The sequence below is a fragment of the Calonectris borealis genome, chromosome 16 (assembly GCF_964195595.1).
Source record: "Calonectris borealis chromosome 16, bCalBor7.hap1.2, whole genome shotgun sequence".
Taxonomy (NCBI): Eukaryota; Metazoa; Chordata; class Aves; order Procellariiformes; family Procellariidae; genus Calonectris; species Calonectris borealis.
The window spans coordinates 18,649,921-18,664,427 of NC_134327.1; the positions used below are offsets into that span (position 1 = coordinate 18,649,921).

Here is a 14,507-nt window from a genome sequence, read left to right on the forward strand (position 1 = left end):
CGCTGATGCAAATAAACAATATGAGCTATGCAAATTTCGTTCACGTTGCTGCACTAGTACCTGGAACACTGCCAAAGAGCCTATCTGGCTCCCTAGGGTAAGAGGAGTTTGGCTATTAATTTCTCTTCTGAGATGTCTGACTAATGTATCACTGAACATTCACTTTAGACAGAATACCAGAAACCAGAGATGGAATAAATCTCAAGAGCTTCAACTTCTGAATCAAATGGACTCATGGACTCTGCTATGTCTATGTTCTTTTTAACAAAACTTTTTATTTATTTATTTATTTATTAATTTACAGTGATGAGGACTCTATAATCTTCCTAGCAACCTCATCAAGCACTTAATTACCCTTAGTATTAGGAATTTTTTCAAAATTCCAAATGTTTCAAAAGCAGAAGTTGGAAAATTTTATCCTGGATGATTTATCCCAAATCACACAGAAAGTTACTGAAGAGCCAGAACACCACAACCCTGCCCCGCAAGATGAAGCCTCAGAAGTAGAAGTTAGAGCATTATATAGCACAGTACAAAGGTACTGAGAGAGGGGGCATGTCAGGGATGGAATGAGAAAAAACACCGGAGGAAAAAAAAAAAATCCATTTTCTTTTCTGACCTTTTTCTTTTCAGGAGATGTATGGTTACTTTTGCTGTTCTCGCCTTCCACTTCCCTATCACAGGTGAGGGGATCACGTCCAGGATCCAGTTTCTGCCCATTCCCAGGCTCTGGCTCCAAAGGTCTCCATCCTGTGAGATTGACCCCAGCTGCACACCACAGCTAAGTAACAGAAACAGGAATCTTAAACTAAGAATTCTGGAGGCTCCCGAGTCTCTTGAAATTCAGGCACCTTTGTAGAGAACTGTGGACACATGTCAAACACTTAAAATATTTAGTTGGAAACAACAGATCTTGTTGATTTCTACTAGACACAGTCAGATTTGATGGAGGTAAGATAAAGGTTCTCTGTAACCTAATGAAAATCACTGGTTTTTTAACAGATGTGACTAACAGATTTAAAGAAAATAAAGATAATAAATCAGGTGCATAACTGAAAACAGGCTTCTGAAACGTCCTCAGTTTTTCTGACTCTGGGGTTCCTAAGTCATTCTAGCAAAGCAAGCAGGACATGGCAGATGTTACTAGCTCGGGGTACAATAAGCATGACTGCTTAACCAAAATTGACAGTGACTGCTTGGCTGAGGATACACATTCAGTGCACTCCTGTTCCCTAGTCCCCCTCCCACCCCTTGCACTCTTCTGCTTCCTCACACACTCCTTTGTCCAAAAATCAGTGTTTGTCTGATCTTGGAGAGCTATTTAAAGAACTAAGACAGCAAAAAAAGAAGTCACAAAAAAAAAAGGGAAAACAAACTGTGCTGGTTTAGCTCCCTACATAACCAGTATAGAGTGAAAGAAGCACATTGCGTATTTTCTGAAATCAAATTTAGCTAACCTCCTATTAACTGTTTCCAGATAGTTTTTTAGGAGAATGATGGGAACAGGATACAGAAACAAATGCTGGATTTATCCAAAATCATAAAGGAAAGATGCCGAACAGAATATTATCCAAATCCAAAGATCATGCCAATCTTCTAGAAACAACTAACAGCGTAAGAATTTTGTTATAACTTAAACATCAGAATGACATCTAAAAATCAGCTCTGAATGAAGTTAATGACAAACTGCCTATTTCAAAACAACTAGTTATAGCAGATAAATGTGCTACGTGAAGAGATGACCATCTATCTCAACCACAATTCTATTCAAAATATTCTAGTGTTGATAGACATAGCTTGACAAAAATCTGCTCTAAATTATTTTGGCCTGTTACCAGTGAATCTCGGTCAACAGTGGAATCTAAAAAAGAGTGATGAAATGCATTTTTACTTTCATCTACTCATTTTCATGAATTTTTATATTGTTTTGTATTATACCCTAAGGAGTCTTAGCAAAAGCATTATAAGCATAAAATGTTGCTGATATTTTATAAGTTGTCTCAAAAAAGCGTAAGATGTAAGACAGAAGCATGGGATCTGGCAACCAGAATCAGCTGAGAACTATGTCCTCACAAAGACAGGTACTTTTCCCTACATACACTAGAAACCACAATTCAAAAAAAGGAAGTGGAAGATAGAATTTGGAATATATAATGTAAAAAAAAATACAGATTGTTGTAAAAACTGCACATTTAGCGACCAAAATTCTTTTTGTATTCCACGTCCCCTTTCAGGACTGGAATGGAACGCAGAGACAACGTACCTTCATGGTTGGGTCCTTCTCTACTAGTGGGCGACAATATACAGGCACGGGAACGTTTTTCATGCGAGTGTCTTCCTGACCACCATTGGGACTCAGCTGTGGGGGAACAGAAGACAAAAAAGACAGTACAAAGCAGTAAACACAAGGCTATGGTAAAAGAGGTGTAACCAATATGGCAGAACCAAATTTATTAGCCTCAGAGGTGGGTGCTGCTGAGGCTTCATCTCACACCTTGCATGAAACAGAGTCCCTACAGGGATGGGAGCAGCCCACCCAAGAGACTGCCTCTCTCACCATGATACGGTGCCCCAGTTATGCTCAACAGAGGCTATATGCTGCACTGCTGACGGAGAAAGGGTTGTTAATGGATACTCCCTACAAAGAAGTCAGAACACTGGCGTTCCCTTCCACCATGGCCTGAAACTCATCCACTTTCAAACCACACTGCAAGACTCCTTCTTTCAGGTGGTCTTTGACCAGTTAAATGAGTCATAGGCCAACAAATGAGGCTGATGACGTTTGATTTTGTGTTACTGCTGGGGAGACGTGGGAGCAAACTGCACTGCATTTGGTTTTTACACTAAACGATTGGTAAAGTTCTCAGAGTATAAATGGAATATCTAATGTTCAAGCTCAATTATAATAACAAAGGAAGCAAAAACAAGTACTGGGCTCTGGACAAAGAAAATTAATTACTTTTGGTTTAGGGTAAGTTCTTTCAGCACCTTCATGCAGAGGAATGGCCCCTCCATTGACTTTGGTGGAGATACAGAAAAGATTACTTTAATCTATGCCTACAATTATCATACAAATAAAACATGCATAGGATACCTCTAAATGGAATATTTAAGGACTAAGGCTAAGACTACCAGTGGAAGAGTTAGGTCTTCACTGGTTTCACTGTGGGGGACGATGTCCCCTCAGCCTGTCCGGAGCGTGGTCCCTACCTGCTTGTACTTGGCAGGGAGGCTCCAGCCGCAGGCCTGCAATCGCCCGTCATCATTCCGCACATGCTCCCGGACCTGGCGGTACTGCTCCCGTTTCTGCTCGCGACGTGCTGAGGACGTACAGTCACTGAGGAGAGAAGCAACAGCGTTACTTCTCAATCTATGGTTAAAAACAGAAGCTGAAGGTTAAGGGAGCGTCGCCATAGCAGGGGGAGGAAACACAAAGCAAACCAAATCCATCTCTGAAAACAGATGCAGGAAATCGGAGAGAGAAAAACCCTGTTGAGAAGCAGACATAGGCATCCCTAATCTCTAATTCCCTGTTACCTGAGTGATGTGGTAGGTCAAATCATTGTCTCCACTTCAATGCTCCAAGAGCCCTTCAAAAACAGGGAATCAACCTTCCGTAAGACCTATGAATCTATCAGATCACACCAATTTTTGCTTAGCTGTTACAATTTACTGATCTAATGTCTCTATCAGGAAGGCATTTTGAGTTCTCCCCTTCTTCATCATAGTTAACTATTTATTTTCCTATTCATTTTAAAGCTTTCTCTGCTGACAAGGAAAAGATGCACTAACTGCTCTTGAAACTGCTGGTTTCAACAGAACAACTCCAGCTTTGCACTGACAGAGGTTAAAAGAAAAACTGATCTGTGAGCTCTTAAGATATGTTTTAATATAAACAAAGGCTGTTTGATTATCAGTTCCAGCTCTCAATAGGTTTTTAAAGTATCATACCAAGGTACAAACAACATCAGCAAAAAAATCCAATCCCAACCAAAAACCCCTACACATACGCACATAATGACATATAAACTTAAAACAAAAACAACCCCCTGCTAAAACAAAACACCTCCCCGCACATGCTTCCTTCCCTGGGGAGAGGATGAGAAAACAAAGAGCTTCTGACAGCGGTTAGTCACATTGTTTAATGCACTGCTGAAAAGCACTCAGACACCACACAATGACTATGAAATTGTAATCAGATAAAGAGAACAGAATAAAGGCAGTGGGTATCTATAAAATAGAAATTTACCCTTCTAAAGACAATCTCTCTTCTCCTGATCTAGTGCCTTTCCAACAAATCCTTCTTGTTGCAGAAGTTATAATACTTTACCATCACATTCTCCAAAGTCCTTCCACAAAAACATACCACATATGAAACTGTACAACCTCGTAATGGTAAAACACATGCATTTCGAAGTTAAGTAAATCACAGGAGAGTTTTCTCCTTTCACGTCAGAGACATAAAGGATAGGGAGAAGGCTCTGCAGTAGCAACACTTAGAGGCTCTTTTTTAGCATGGTTAAGATTAAAACCAAATATTGTAACCTAAATGTGCTGTTAAGAGAACTTCTGTCTTCACCTAAACTCCTTGTCAACAGGGTTGGGCAAGACACTCCATCCTGCTGTCCCAATGCTGCCATCACACTCTACCACAAAAGCCCTACTTCATTCTATCGCACAGTCTGCAAACATGAGGGCAGAACTAGGGTTGAGGCCAGCTAAGCCTTACACTGGTCCCTGCTGAGATGAACCATCATGGCCTGGAAAGCCACGGCAGCAGTATGTTTGGGAGGACAAAGTTTGCTGAGCCCATCCGCATGGTAACTGACGAGTGACAGATCAGGGAGAAAAACCACAAGAGACAGAAACATATTAACACCACACGGACTTTTTTTAAAGCGGAAAACAGCTTATTTTAAGAAAAGCTGCTCTTTGGGAGAGCTGCAGGGGGACCTAGCTTGGCACACAGCACATGACTCACTCTTCAGGGAAGAACTCCAGGGTGCGGCTGCCGGAGGAGATCTGGCACATGGTGTGACTGCGACGCTGGCTGAACCCTGCTGTTGTTGGAGACTTGTAGTGGATGTTCACAGATGGGTAGGTCCTCTTTGCTGGTGGGGGACTCGAGGAAGAGCTGAACAGACGGCTGAAGCTAGGGACAGAAAAAGGCCAACAAATATGAGAAAAGGTGCCTGGGGAGACAACACACCATAGATTCACAACAGGAGAAGCAAGAGGTAAGCAATCAGGGGCTGTAAGCCCTTCATGAAAACTGCCCTACTTCCAACACAGAGCTAAGTCTTCAGTTTGATTGACACAAGGTGTTTTTAGCTTCCAGAAACAGATACCTTCTGAAAACAGCCCTTTATTAAAACTCATTGTGAGTGTATGCATGTTTCCATTCCAGAGTACTTGTGATCTTTTTCAGCTTGTAAAACAAAACCAGTGCGGATGTTCAGATCTGATTTTAATTTCACTAAGGAGAAGAGAAGCCCTTGAAGGCAAAAGTGTTCAGCTAAGAACACTTTTACTTGACGTTTCATTAATGTCAGAGTGTATTAAGTTGCTGTCTAAAGTGGAAATGGCAACACTACCCCTTTTCTTAATCTTACACAAACCACCAAAGAACTTACAACTGCCAAATAGTGGATTTCTTCTTCTCCTGGACGGATGGGTGCTCACGGGAAGCCCTAAGGACAAACACAGCAGAAGCAAGTTAATTTCAGCATCTCTTACCCAAGTTTCTGCCAACCAGCAGGCCATTTCCATCCAGGAAGCCACGTCAAAATTCAGAATTCATTCTAACATGTTTCAAAACACAACAGAGGAAGTGACATGCACTGGTCTTTAATGTAAGCACACTCAACCACTTTATGTTTCAATATTGACATGAAGTGCAAGTAAGTGGGTTCAATTCGAAGTTTTATCAGCTCCCTGCAACATTACAATTGCCACAGTAATAGTCTGTTAACTACAAACCAGCCTCTCCTAGCTTAACTAGCACACAAGAAACAAGCAAGACAAACAACTGCCCAGTGTCTCCAAATAAGGATGGCAACTCAAGATTTGCAGCCCAGGCTTAGGAATAAGAGAGAAAAAGTTAAGTATTAGGAAAGAAGCATCTACAGTTTGGAAAATTTTCAGCACTTCTCAACCCATATCTTGGTAGGGCTTCCATTGACCACAAGGTCAAACATGGTCAGGTTCTGTCCTAAATACGAATGTTCACCAAAACGCAGTCTCACCTGATCATCTCTGTCCACCTGACAGCCTCCTGGAGCTCCATCAACCTCTCTTTGTATTGATTGCGCTCCATCAGAACCCGGGCCATTTCCACACGGGTGAAGCGGCGGCGCTGAGCTATGGGAATGTTGTCCTGCAGGGGGGAGGAGCACTGCTTCAGCCAACAAAAGATGGAAGGGGATTGATGTTAGTACAGGGCAAGTTGGGAGACAGAAAGACATGTTTGTTAGTTCTCCTCCTGTTCTGTTTGTTTACCCCCTGATTTCCCCGTATGAGGTGCTACTTCTAGACAAGTGATCTCCAAACTATGGCCCACGGACCTCTGGGGTGTTCTGCAAACCCATAGAAATTAGAATTAGAACCACCACCAAATTAAAAACCCCACCCAAGGACTACTGCCAGCAAGGTGCTTTGATAGTCTGCAAGGAATTATAAGAGTTAACAGTGGTCCATTGGTCCAGAAAGTTTGGAAACCGAAGTTTTAGTTCATTAGCAAATCCAGTCACAAGCAGCAGGGACCACCACGTAATGCCATCTGTTCCCTCAAGAGGACTAGGAAGGAGGAGTTCTGCTAGTACACACTGATAAAGGTGTAGGGCACAAGAAACTAAAGAAAGGCCTTTTCCTCTTTGGTGACACAACTTGGCCTTCCAATGAGGGCACGTGCGGCTTTGGGTTAGGAAGCGATAGGAATGAGATTCTGTTTGTCTCTTTTGAGGAGTGGAAAATGAGAATGACATGGCTAAGTGGGGGAAAATATCTGACCAAAAAGAAATCATAAGGATTTTGGGAATTCATTACTAGGAAGTGGCGCTGGGTTGTGCCTAGACTGTGGCAATTCCCAAGCTCAGCCTGGCTGGTAAGTACTGCCAAGAGCTGGAATAGCACAAATTAACCAACTCCCTCTGCAGCCTCCCTGGACTTGGAATAAACCTGTATGACCAGTCAAAACAAGAAGTGTATAAACGAAAGGGAATTTTACAAACTTTTTTTTTATTTAAAAAAACAGACCTCCTGTCAGTTCAGCTTAAAAGAAATCCAGTCCTCTTCAGCATTTCACAAGCACAACTTGAAAATTTTCCTATCTACCTAAATTCTCAACAGACCAAGTTCACCCCAGTTAAGTCAAGAGAATTAGCTCGAATTGAACCTGCTCCAATACCTTTTACAAAGTAAGAACACAGTAATACAGAAAAGAAGTGTATCTAATTCCCTGTCCTAGCAGAGTGGCATTTACAAAGAAAATCTCTGTTACTGCTTTGGTTTGTTTTTTTTTTTTTTGGCTACAGCTGGTCTTTGTTGAAAAGCCTCTACCTCAGCCAAAACAGTTTGAAGAGCTGTCATAGAAGAACAGGCCTTCTTTGCCTGTATTCTGGAACAGGCAGTACTGGCTTATGTAAAAGAAATAATGAGAAAAACAATGCCGCAAGATGGAGATTACAGAAGTAATAAAAGAAGGCAGTTACTGCTGCAAAGCTGTCTGTATATCCTGGATTTCACTGCACAATGTCCTCACGGCTTACAGCTTCACGGCCAACGTGGAGACAAGCTCTTCTGGAGAAGCCTGACTAGCACAAGACCCTGAGAGAAACCACACTGCACACTAGACTGTAATTCAAAATTAGGGAGAACCAGATAAAACGGGAAGGTGCTGAGCAGGGCACTGCTCTAGCACTGTTCTGCAGAAACCACATCATGCACAGTATTGCCGCTGTGTCGGCTGCTCGTCTTTGCCAAACTATGGTTTGAAAGTCATATGAAAAGGTAATCTCATGGCACCTGTCTATTAGCTGGTGAACCTGCAGTTCACCAGCTTTGTCCTCATCGTTAATGAAGGCAGATCAATCTGCATCTTAGGACTCATATATATGAAGTAATATAGAGTAAGTATATAAACCCCCTTTCCCCGCAGGCATTTTAGTAATGTAATATACCAATTCTGTACAGAGATAGCTGCTTACATCCTCCACCTCCTCTTTGGGTTCTCGTCGGGCAACAATCGCTTCAGATTTCACTCTAGGAAACAGGAAGAAAGGCATCAAACCAGCAAGTGATATCATGGCTGGCCCTGAGGTGTTTTGGGAGGAGAACCATCAGACCAGGAAGGTCTGTCTGCATGCATCACAAGGAAACATTTTCAAACTGTGAGCTAAGTGTACAAATTATGAGATGCTTCTCTGATATTTTTCCCTCTCTCTTGCAGCATGTTACTCCAAACAGCTTCACTGACATCACCCCATTTCTTTGGAACATTTGATGTAAGCACCAAAATGACCATTGGAACAGTCCCGCCAATTTCTATTTCAGAGCCATACTCTATGTTCAAATGTTTGACAAGATCTTAACCATGGGAAAACAGCCATTATCAGCAGTGAAAATGTTGGCTTAAGTTCTTCTAGGCTGCTTCTGTTTTCAACGCCTCTAATGTAAAGAACAGTTTGCCATAATGGTAAAGAAGAGAACACCAAACCCATGTTAATAAAATACTTAAAGTATTTATCTGCGTGCTTTTAATTTCTTTAAACTCCATACCGAGCTGCAGTCATGCAGTCCCATTTGAATTACAAGCACTTTTATTAACAGCAAAGACACTGCGGAAAGAAAATGCTGTCTCCATCTCCTAAAAAGGCACACTTCCCAGTTAAAAGTCCATGTCCTTACCATATTATGAGACTCAGAAAGGCATTTTAAAAAATCAGACCTATTTCCACTGCCTGTGAGACTACTTTCATTTCAGACATTTTGAACAATGAAGACACCAGTCTGTGATATTCTTGGTGACTCTGTGCTCAGATTACAGAGGCAACCTTCCAGATTCCAGCTGCAAAATAAACACTGTCCTCTGAATTGAGATACCACAGTGCAAGGTACAGCTAGTCAAAATGTAATTATGTTGCTTTGAGCCCCGTAGGGCATCTTTAGTTTTATGGATGTGAAATCACCACAGGCTTTGCTAGGCTTCGGCTTCTCTAGTTTGAGTGGAAAATAAGAAGTGGGATTTCTCCAAATGCTACCTGCATAGGACTTTAAAATCTCTTCTGCCTCTTCTTCTCATTCTTAACATGAACAATGAAACAATTAACAATACTGGCATTTAAATATTGTTTGTGAGAATCTGTATTAGCTCTTTCATTAAATGAATGGGCATTCAATCCTCTCAGAGCTGTCTTGGCTGCTGCCAGGATCAAGCTCTTGACAGTTTTCTTCAAAACTACTGGTTTTGAAATTACCTTTTTTTTTTTTTTTTTTAGTTTGCAAATTGAAACTCTGAATGCTTCACTCCAGGGAGACTGGATTTGCAGTTGCTGCTGCAGAATCCTAGTCCTGGGGAGGAAAATTCTGCGGGTTTTCTAAGGTTCAATAACCCATTTCAAGCCAATGAAAACAACAGAACACTAAAAGTATCTCAGCCACCTACCATCAGCCTTGAAGTGCTCTGTGAGGTACCTTTGAATTCCAATGCTAACCTCCACGAGGGAAGAGAGTAAAACTAACAGAGGAGGTGGGCTGATCACCCACGTCCTCCCAGCTCCCTGGGGCAGGGTGCGAATCACTCACCTTTTCAGCTCCTCCTCCAGCTCCTTGACTCTGGTTTCCATTTTGGCTTTGGCCTGCTTTGTTGCTTCAAGCTCTCCCTTCAGCACTTCTTGCTCTCCAGACAGCTGGTCCACCTTGGCAATCAAATCATTCTTCACAACGTTCAAAGCATTTCTTAAAGGTGTGAAAGGGACAATAAGCAAAAATGCCCAAAACCACCAGCTGTCCATAAGAGAGACCTGAAACTAAAGTCACAGGCACTACAAGGAGAGTTGAAATGAAAGTACTTAAAAAATTCAGTCCAGCTATAACTCATGGAAAAGTAGATTTTGGCAAGAAGGAGCTGCAGAAGAACACAGAATCACCATAATTGGTCAGGATGAGGTTTATCCAGTCCTGTATCCTGACTGACAATCCAACATCTCCTTAAGAAGATGGCAGAATACTGCAGAAAGCAGATGTAGGGTAACCTATCACCTGCATAAGGTTCAAATCTATTTTTAACAGAATGAAGATCTGAAACACGTCTTTCAGAACTGCTGTTATCTGTAATTGTGGATAATTGTGGATGATGGTGATACAAACAAGCACTTCCAATCAGCTCCGATATATCTCACAGTCTTTAAAATCAGCAGCGCCCTATCATAGTAAGTTCTCCAACTCTCCCCTGGGAGTACTTTGCCTTCCTCTTCCTGGCTGCTTAGCTTTAGTATCTGGTTTGCCAGCCTTTCTCAAAAAATAAGTCCATCACATTGTCTGTTTCTCTTTTATCAACTACTAAATCTTTGAAAACTCTTCTCAATAGTAAGAAAATTTTCTTTCCAAATAGCAAACCTTGCAAATAAAAACTTATAAACAGCAATATCCTCACAGAGGCTCAGACCGACATCTAGATTCCCACTGAAGTTAATTAAAAGCTTGCCATTGATTTCAGTTGGGATCAGACCCTACCAGCACACACCCAGAGATTTCACCCAAGTGCCTGCAGAAAGGAAACAATTAGGAAAGTTGCTCAGAAGAGCAATTCCTCTTCTACAATTGAAGGAACAACAAGTATTCAAGAGAATCTGTTAGATAAATGAGCAAGCCCCTGTGAGACAGGAGTTCTGGCCAAGACCTACTTCAAGCTGACATCTCATTTATAACTAGGCAGGCAGTTCCGAGCATGCAACAGTTCCTTACTTGGTCTCCAGTAGCTGCGAGTTCTCCAACAGCAGATTCCCCACTTCTTTGCCCATTCCTGCAAAGAAAGGCCAGGCAGTTTTCACCTGCTCTCCTCGAAATGTGAAGCTTGTATGGCACTGCCTGACTCATGCTTGAGGAAGAGAAATCACTTTTGTGAGGCTTCCCTAGGCTTCTGTGTCCTGCTGTGGAGAGTGGAGTGCCTCTTGCTGAAAGACCATGCAGCACAAGCAAAGACACCCATGTGTTCTTCTGTGAAGAGCCCAAATGCAGACCTAGCTTCTTACCCCAACTTTCAGAGACTCCCTTGAGAGGGACAGAGAGGAGAGCTTCACTAACGCCAGTTAGGTGAAGTCAAGTCAGTAACTCCTGGTTCACCCATGAGCTATTGCAACCATTTTTGATCATCACTCATACAGAAAGAAGGTAGAAGTTCATGGGTTCTTCACAGAGGACAGCAGAACACTGTCCAAGTTGATGGCCAGATCTGCACATCAGTGATTTTCTTTCTTTCTTAGTATAAGACAAATTTTCTGTTTCTCAGTACAGATTTGGGATCATGGTTGTGACCACTTTCATGCACATGAAAGGCTTCCCATTATCAGCCTTCCACCAAAGCAATTTTAACAGGACTTTAGATTGTCCATTGCTCTACCTATCTTTAACAGTTTTCTCACAGATGTTTAAAATCTGAAGTCTCAGTCCCATCACTTAAGACCCTCTCTCATCTACATCTACATCAGACACGCTGCACTTGCACGTGGGCATCAATGTACAACGACTGCAATATGCAGATTGGGTTGCAAGCACTTTGAAAAATCTGTGGCTAAGAGTGAAGGTCAAATTCAGCATTTCATAAAACCAAACAGAAAGGAATTTAGGGACCAAAAGCACATCTGGATTGTTTCCTGCTGCCAGGGACTTGCTGGCTCCCAGCGTCAGCTTCTATCTTACAGTGGGGAATAGAGGCCACCTGAGAGCTAAAGGGAAAGACCTCTCCCTGTCAGGGGACAGTACTGAGGGTTGCAGCTCATTTCTCACCACAGGTCCCAGAGCATGAAGAAGTCTCACAACCATCAGTGTTTGTGCAGAAGTGCTCCTCTGTCCTACCTCTTCCTTTACAGCAAAGACATCAACAGTTTTCATGATCTGTTATTTGCTGATTAATTAATATTTGCAATAAAATAAAAACAACACAAACTTGAAGTAAATGAAAGTTAGAGAAACATGGTAGCATACAAGAAGTGAGAACACATCACAACACTCCAACATACAGATCCTCTTCCCACAGTTAAATGGGATGAATTTATGATGGCAAAAGCAAATTCCCAGCAAGAATGAGTAAGAAGCAGCATTTTCAAATAACGTTTGAAAAATTAGTAGACAAATAATTAATCACTTTGATGTTTCAGGCAATGTGTTCTTTGGATGCTGTGTCAAAGAATATTGCAAACAGCAAAAAAGTGAGAGACACTAATGCAGTGTAAACTGAAGTATATTTTTGGTTTGGTAAGGTGAATGACCTATAGCCCTTTCTTTTGTGGCATGCCGTATGTTGATCAGAAGACCAAGAAGTCAGCTGTTTATTAAATGATTTTCTTGTTCCTTTTTAGTGATTCTACAAACGATCAAACAAATATTTAGCCAGTAAGACATTAAAATGGCACATGGACGTTGCAGGTGCTGAGGGACATCAAGGGAAAGAGTTCATCCCCAGTTTTTTTGGACTGAATCTTTTTCCTTCCCATTCTCGAGTCATCTATCCCTCTCTGCGGCTGTTTTTGGGAGAGAAAGGAACTCTGGTGAAGAGGGTGAGCTATCATGCCACAACTAAAAGCCATACAGCATCCCAACCATCAGAATCCTCACCACAGCTTCTACCTGATTTGTGTGTGACACAGTCACAGCCCAATGCTTTAACCAGCGAGAGGTCTGAAGGGCTAGTCTTGCAATAAAGAAATGGATGAAGCCATCCCAGAGCTATAGAATTGACACTATGAGATAACCTTATCCAGGCTGTAAGGGGAAAGCCCTGCTCATGGGAAAAAAAACACTGTGGAGTGACTAAAAGGAGATCTCTTCACCCCTTTGTGGTGCGGAGCAAAGGGAAGAGAGGTCTGGACAGAGCCCTGTCTAACAGAGCCCATCCTACACTGTCCACCACCCATAGCCAGGCAAATAGTGTGAAGCATCAAAGTGGATAATCAACTACAAGAAACAGAGGAGAATCCCCAAACCACCGCTACCGACCAGCTGCGTCCTGCTTCTTGGAGAGGTGATACCACCATCACAAAAAAACAAACCAAGGGAATGCAAGACATATGGAGGGATGTTGAGTGAATGGAAGAAATTTAGAAAAAAATCCACATTAAAAAAAAAAAAGAAAGAAAGGAAAAAAAAAAAGAAAAAAGGCCTTCGCCTTACCAAAGAAATCATCCCGTACTATGAGAGCCATCCCATACGAGAAAGGGAACAGAAAGAGATGGGGACAAGGGGGAAGAAAGGAAGAGAAAAAAAGCAGCCATTAAGTACCAGTCTGTAAATAGCAAACAGAGCAGCTCATCAGCACGTGTACATCTGCGTGTGGTGCCAGTGTATGCGACGCTCAGTAGTAGCCAGTCTACACCCTGTTCTGCTGCAGCCTGGCCTAACAGGGATTTACACCTGAGACACCAGGACAAGCTCCAGACGAGCTCGTCTGCTCCTCCCGTCTCCATCGTTTCCCCTGGACTACACGTCTTTGGGTCTCCCGTCCCCCCAACAAAGGTGGCTCAACAGACATTATGAATAGGGTGAGCGAAGGACAGGGGCAGGAGGACAGAAAAGGGGGGTGGATATCAAAGCTCTCATCTGGCCTTTTTGCACAGCCCAAACCACCTCTGCACTGCGACAAACTCCAACTCAGCTTCAGTGGGAGGTTTTCTGAGGAAGGACCACGAAAAAGTGACTGTGAACAGTTTGAACTAAAAGAAAGGATGATGCCATCCCTTTCTTTTGTAACGTCACAGAGCCAACACCAAGAGGTGCCGGGCAAAGGAACATGACAGAGCTCATCGCCGCACGGCGTTACACCATCACGCTGCGCAAGTCACCTGCCCCTCGCTATAGGGAAAACTTCATCCAGTTTGCCCTGAAATCCAGAGAGATCCCCTTGACTTCATCTGAAATTGCATCAGGGCCCAAGTGCGTTTTATGGAAAGGTGCAAAGCTTCTGACGACAGAGCGTGGCCCTGAGGCAGTGAGTCTCCTTCACCAAAGCAAAAGACAGAGCTATCACTTAAACTCCTGCCAAAAAGACAAAGCTTCAACAAAAGACAGAGGCGTTGCCACTCTAATCCATCAAGAAAGTGTCTGTAATGTCACTACAGCTATTCCAGAAGAGGGCCAGTACGCATGGTTCGCTGAGAGGAGAGTGGGAACCTAACTCAGCCCTGTGCCCCTCTGCTCCGAGCGCAGCACCCGTCCTGACAGAAAAAAGGAACACTTTGAGCCCCAAGGCCTTGAGTGAAGGCCAGTGTAACACGGTGGAGCAAACCTGCAGAGAG

The 14,507-nt window shown here is 42.7% G+C and overlaps 1 protein-coding gene across 3 annotated transcripts in view; it reads right to left on the reverse strand.

Annotated features, from left to right (window-relative positions):
- The window catches only part of MAPK8IP3 (mitogen-activated protein kinase 8 interacting protein 3), a 72,484-nt gene that overhangs the window by 13,789 nt on the left and 44,188 nt on the right, over positions 1-14,507 (reverse strand). The window contains exons 10-18 of one of the 3 annotated variants that reach the window (XM_075165661.1): positions 10,963-11,020; positions 9,802-9,954; positions 8,178-8,259; positions 6,246-6,376; positions 5,634-5,690; positions 4,982-5,152; positions 3,211-3,337; positions 2,264-2,359; positions 620-781 (exon numbers count right to left, since the gene is read on the reverse strand). In XM_075165661.1, the coding sequence (XP_075021762.1) occupies positions 620-781; positions 2,264-2,359; positions 3,211-3,337; positions 4,982-5,152; positions 5,634-5,690; positions 6,246-6,376; positions 8,178-8,259; positions 9,802-9,954; positions 10,963-11,020 (1,037 nt within the window). Of the gene's footprint in view, positions 1-619; positions 782-2,263; positions 2,360-3,210; positions 3,371-4,981; positions 5,153-5,633; positions 5,691-6,245; positions 6,398-8,177; positions 8,260-9,801; positions 9,955-10,962; positions 11,021-14,507 lie in introns of all 3 variants that reach the window. The other 2 variants (XM_075165662.1, XM_075165660.1) reach the window with 2 other exon arrangements.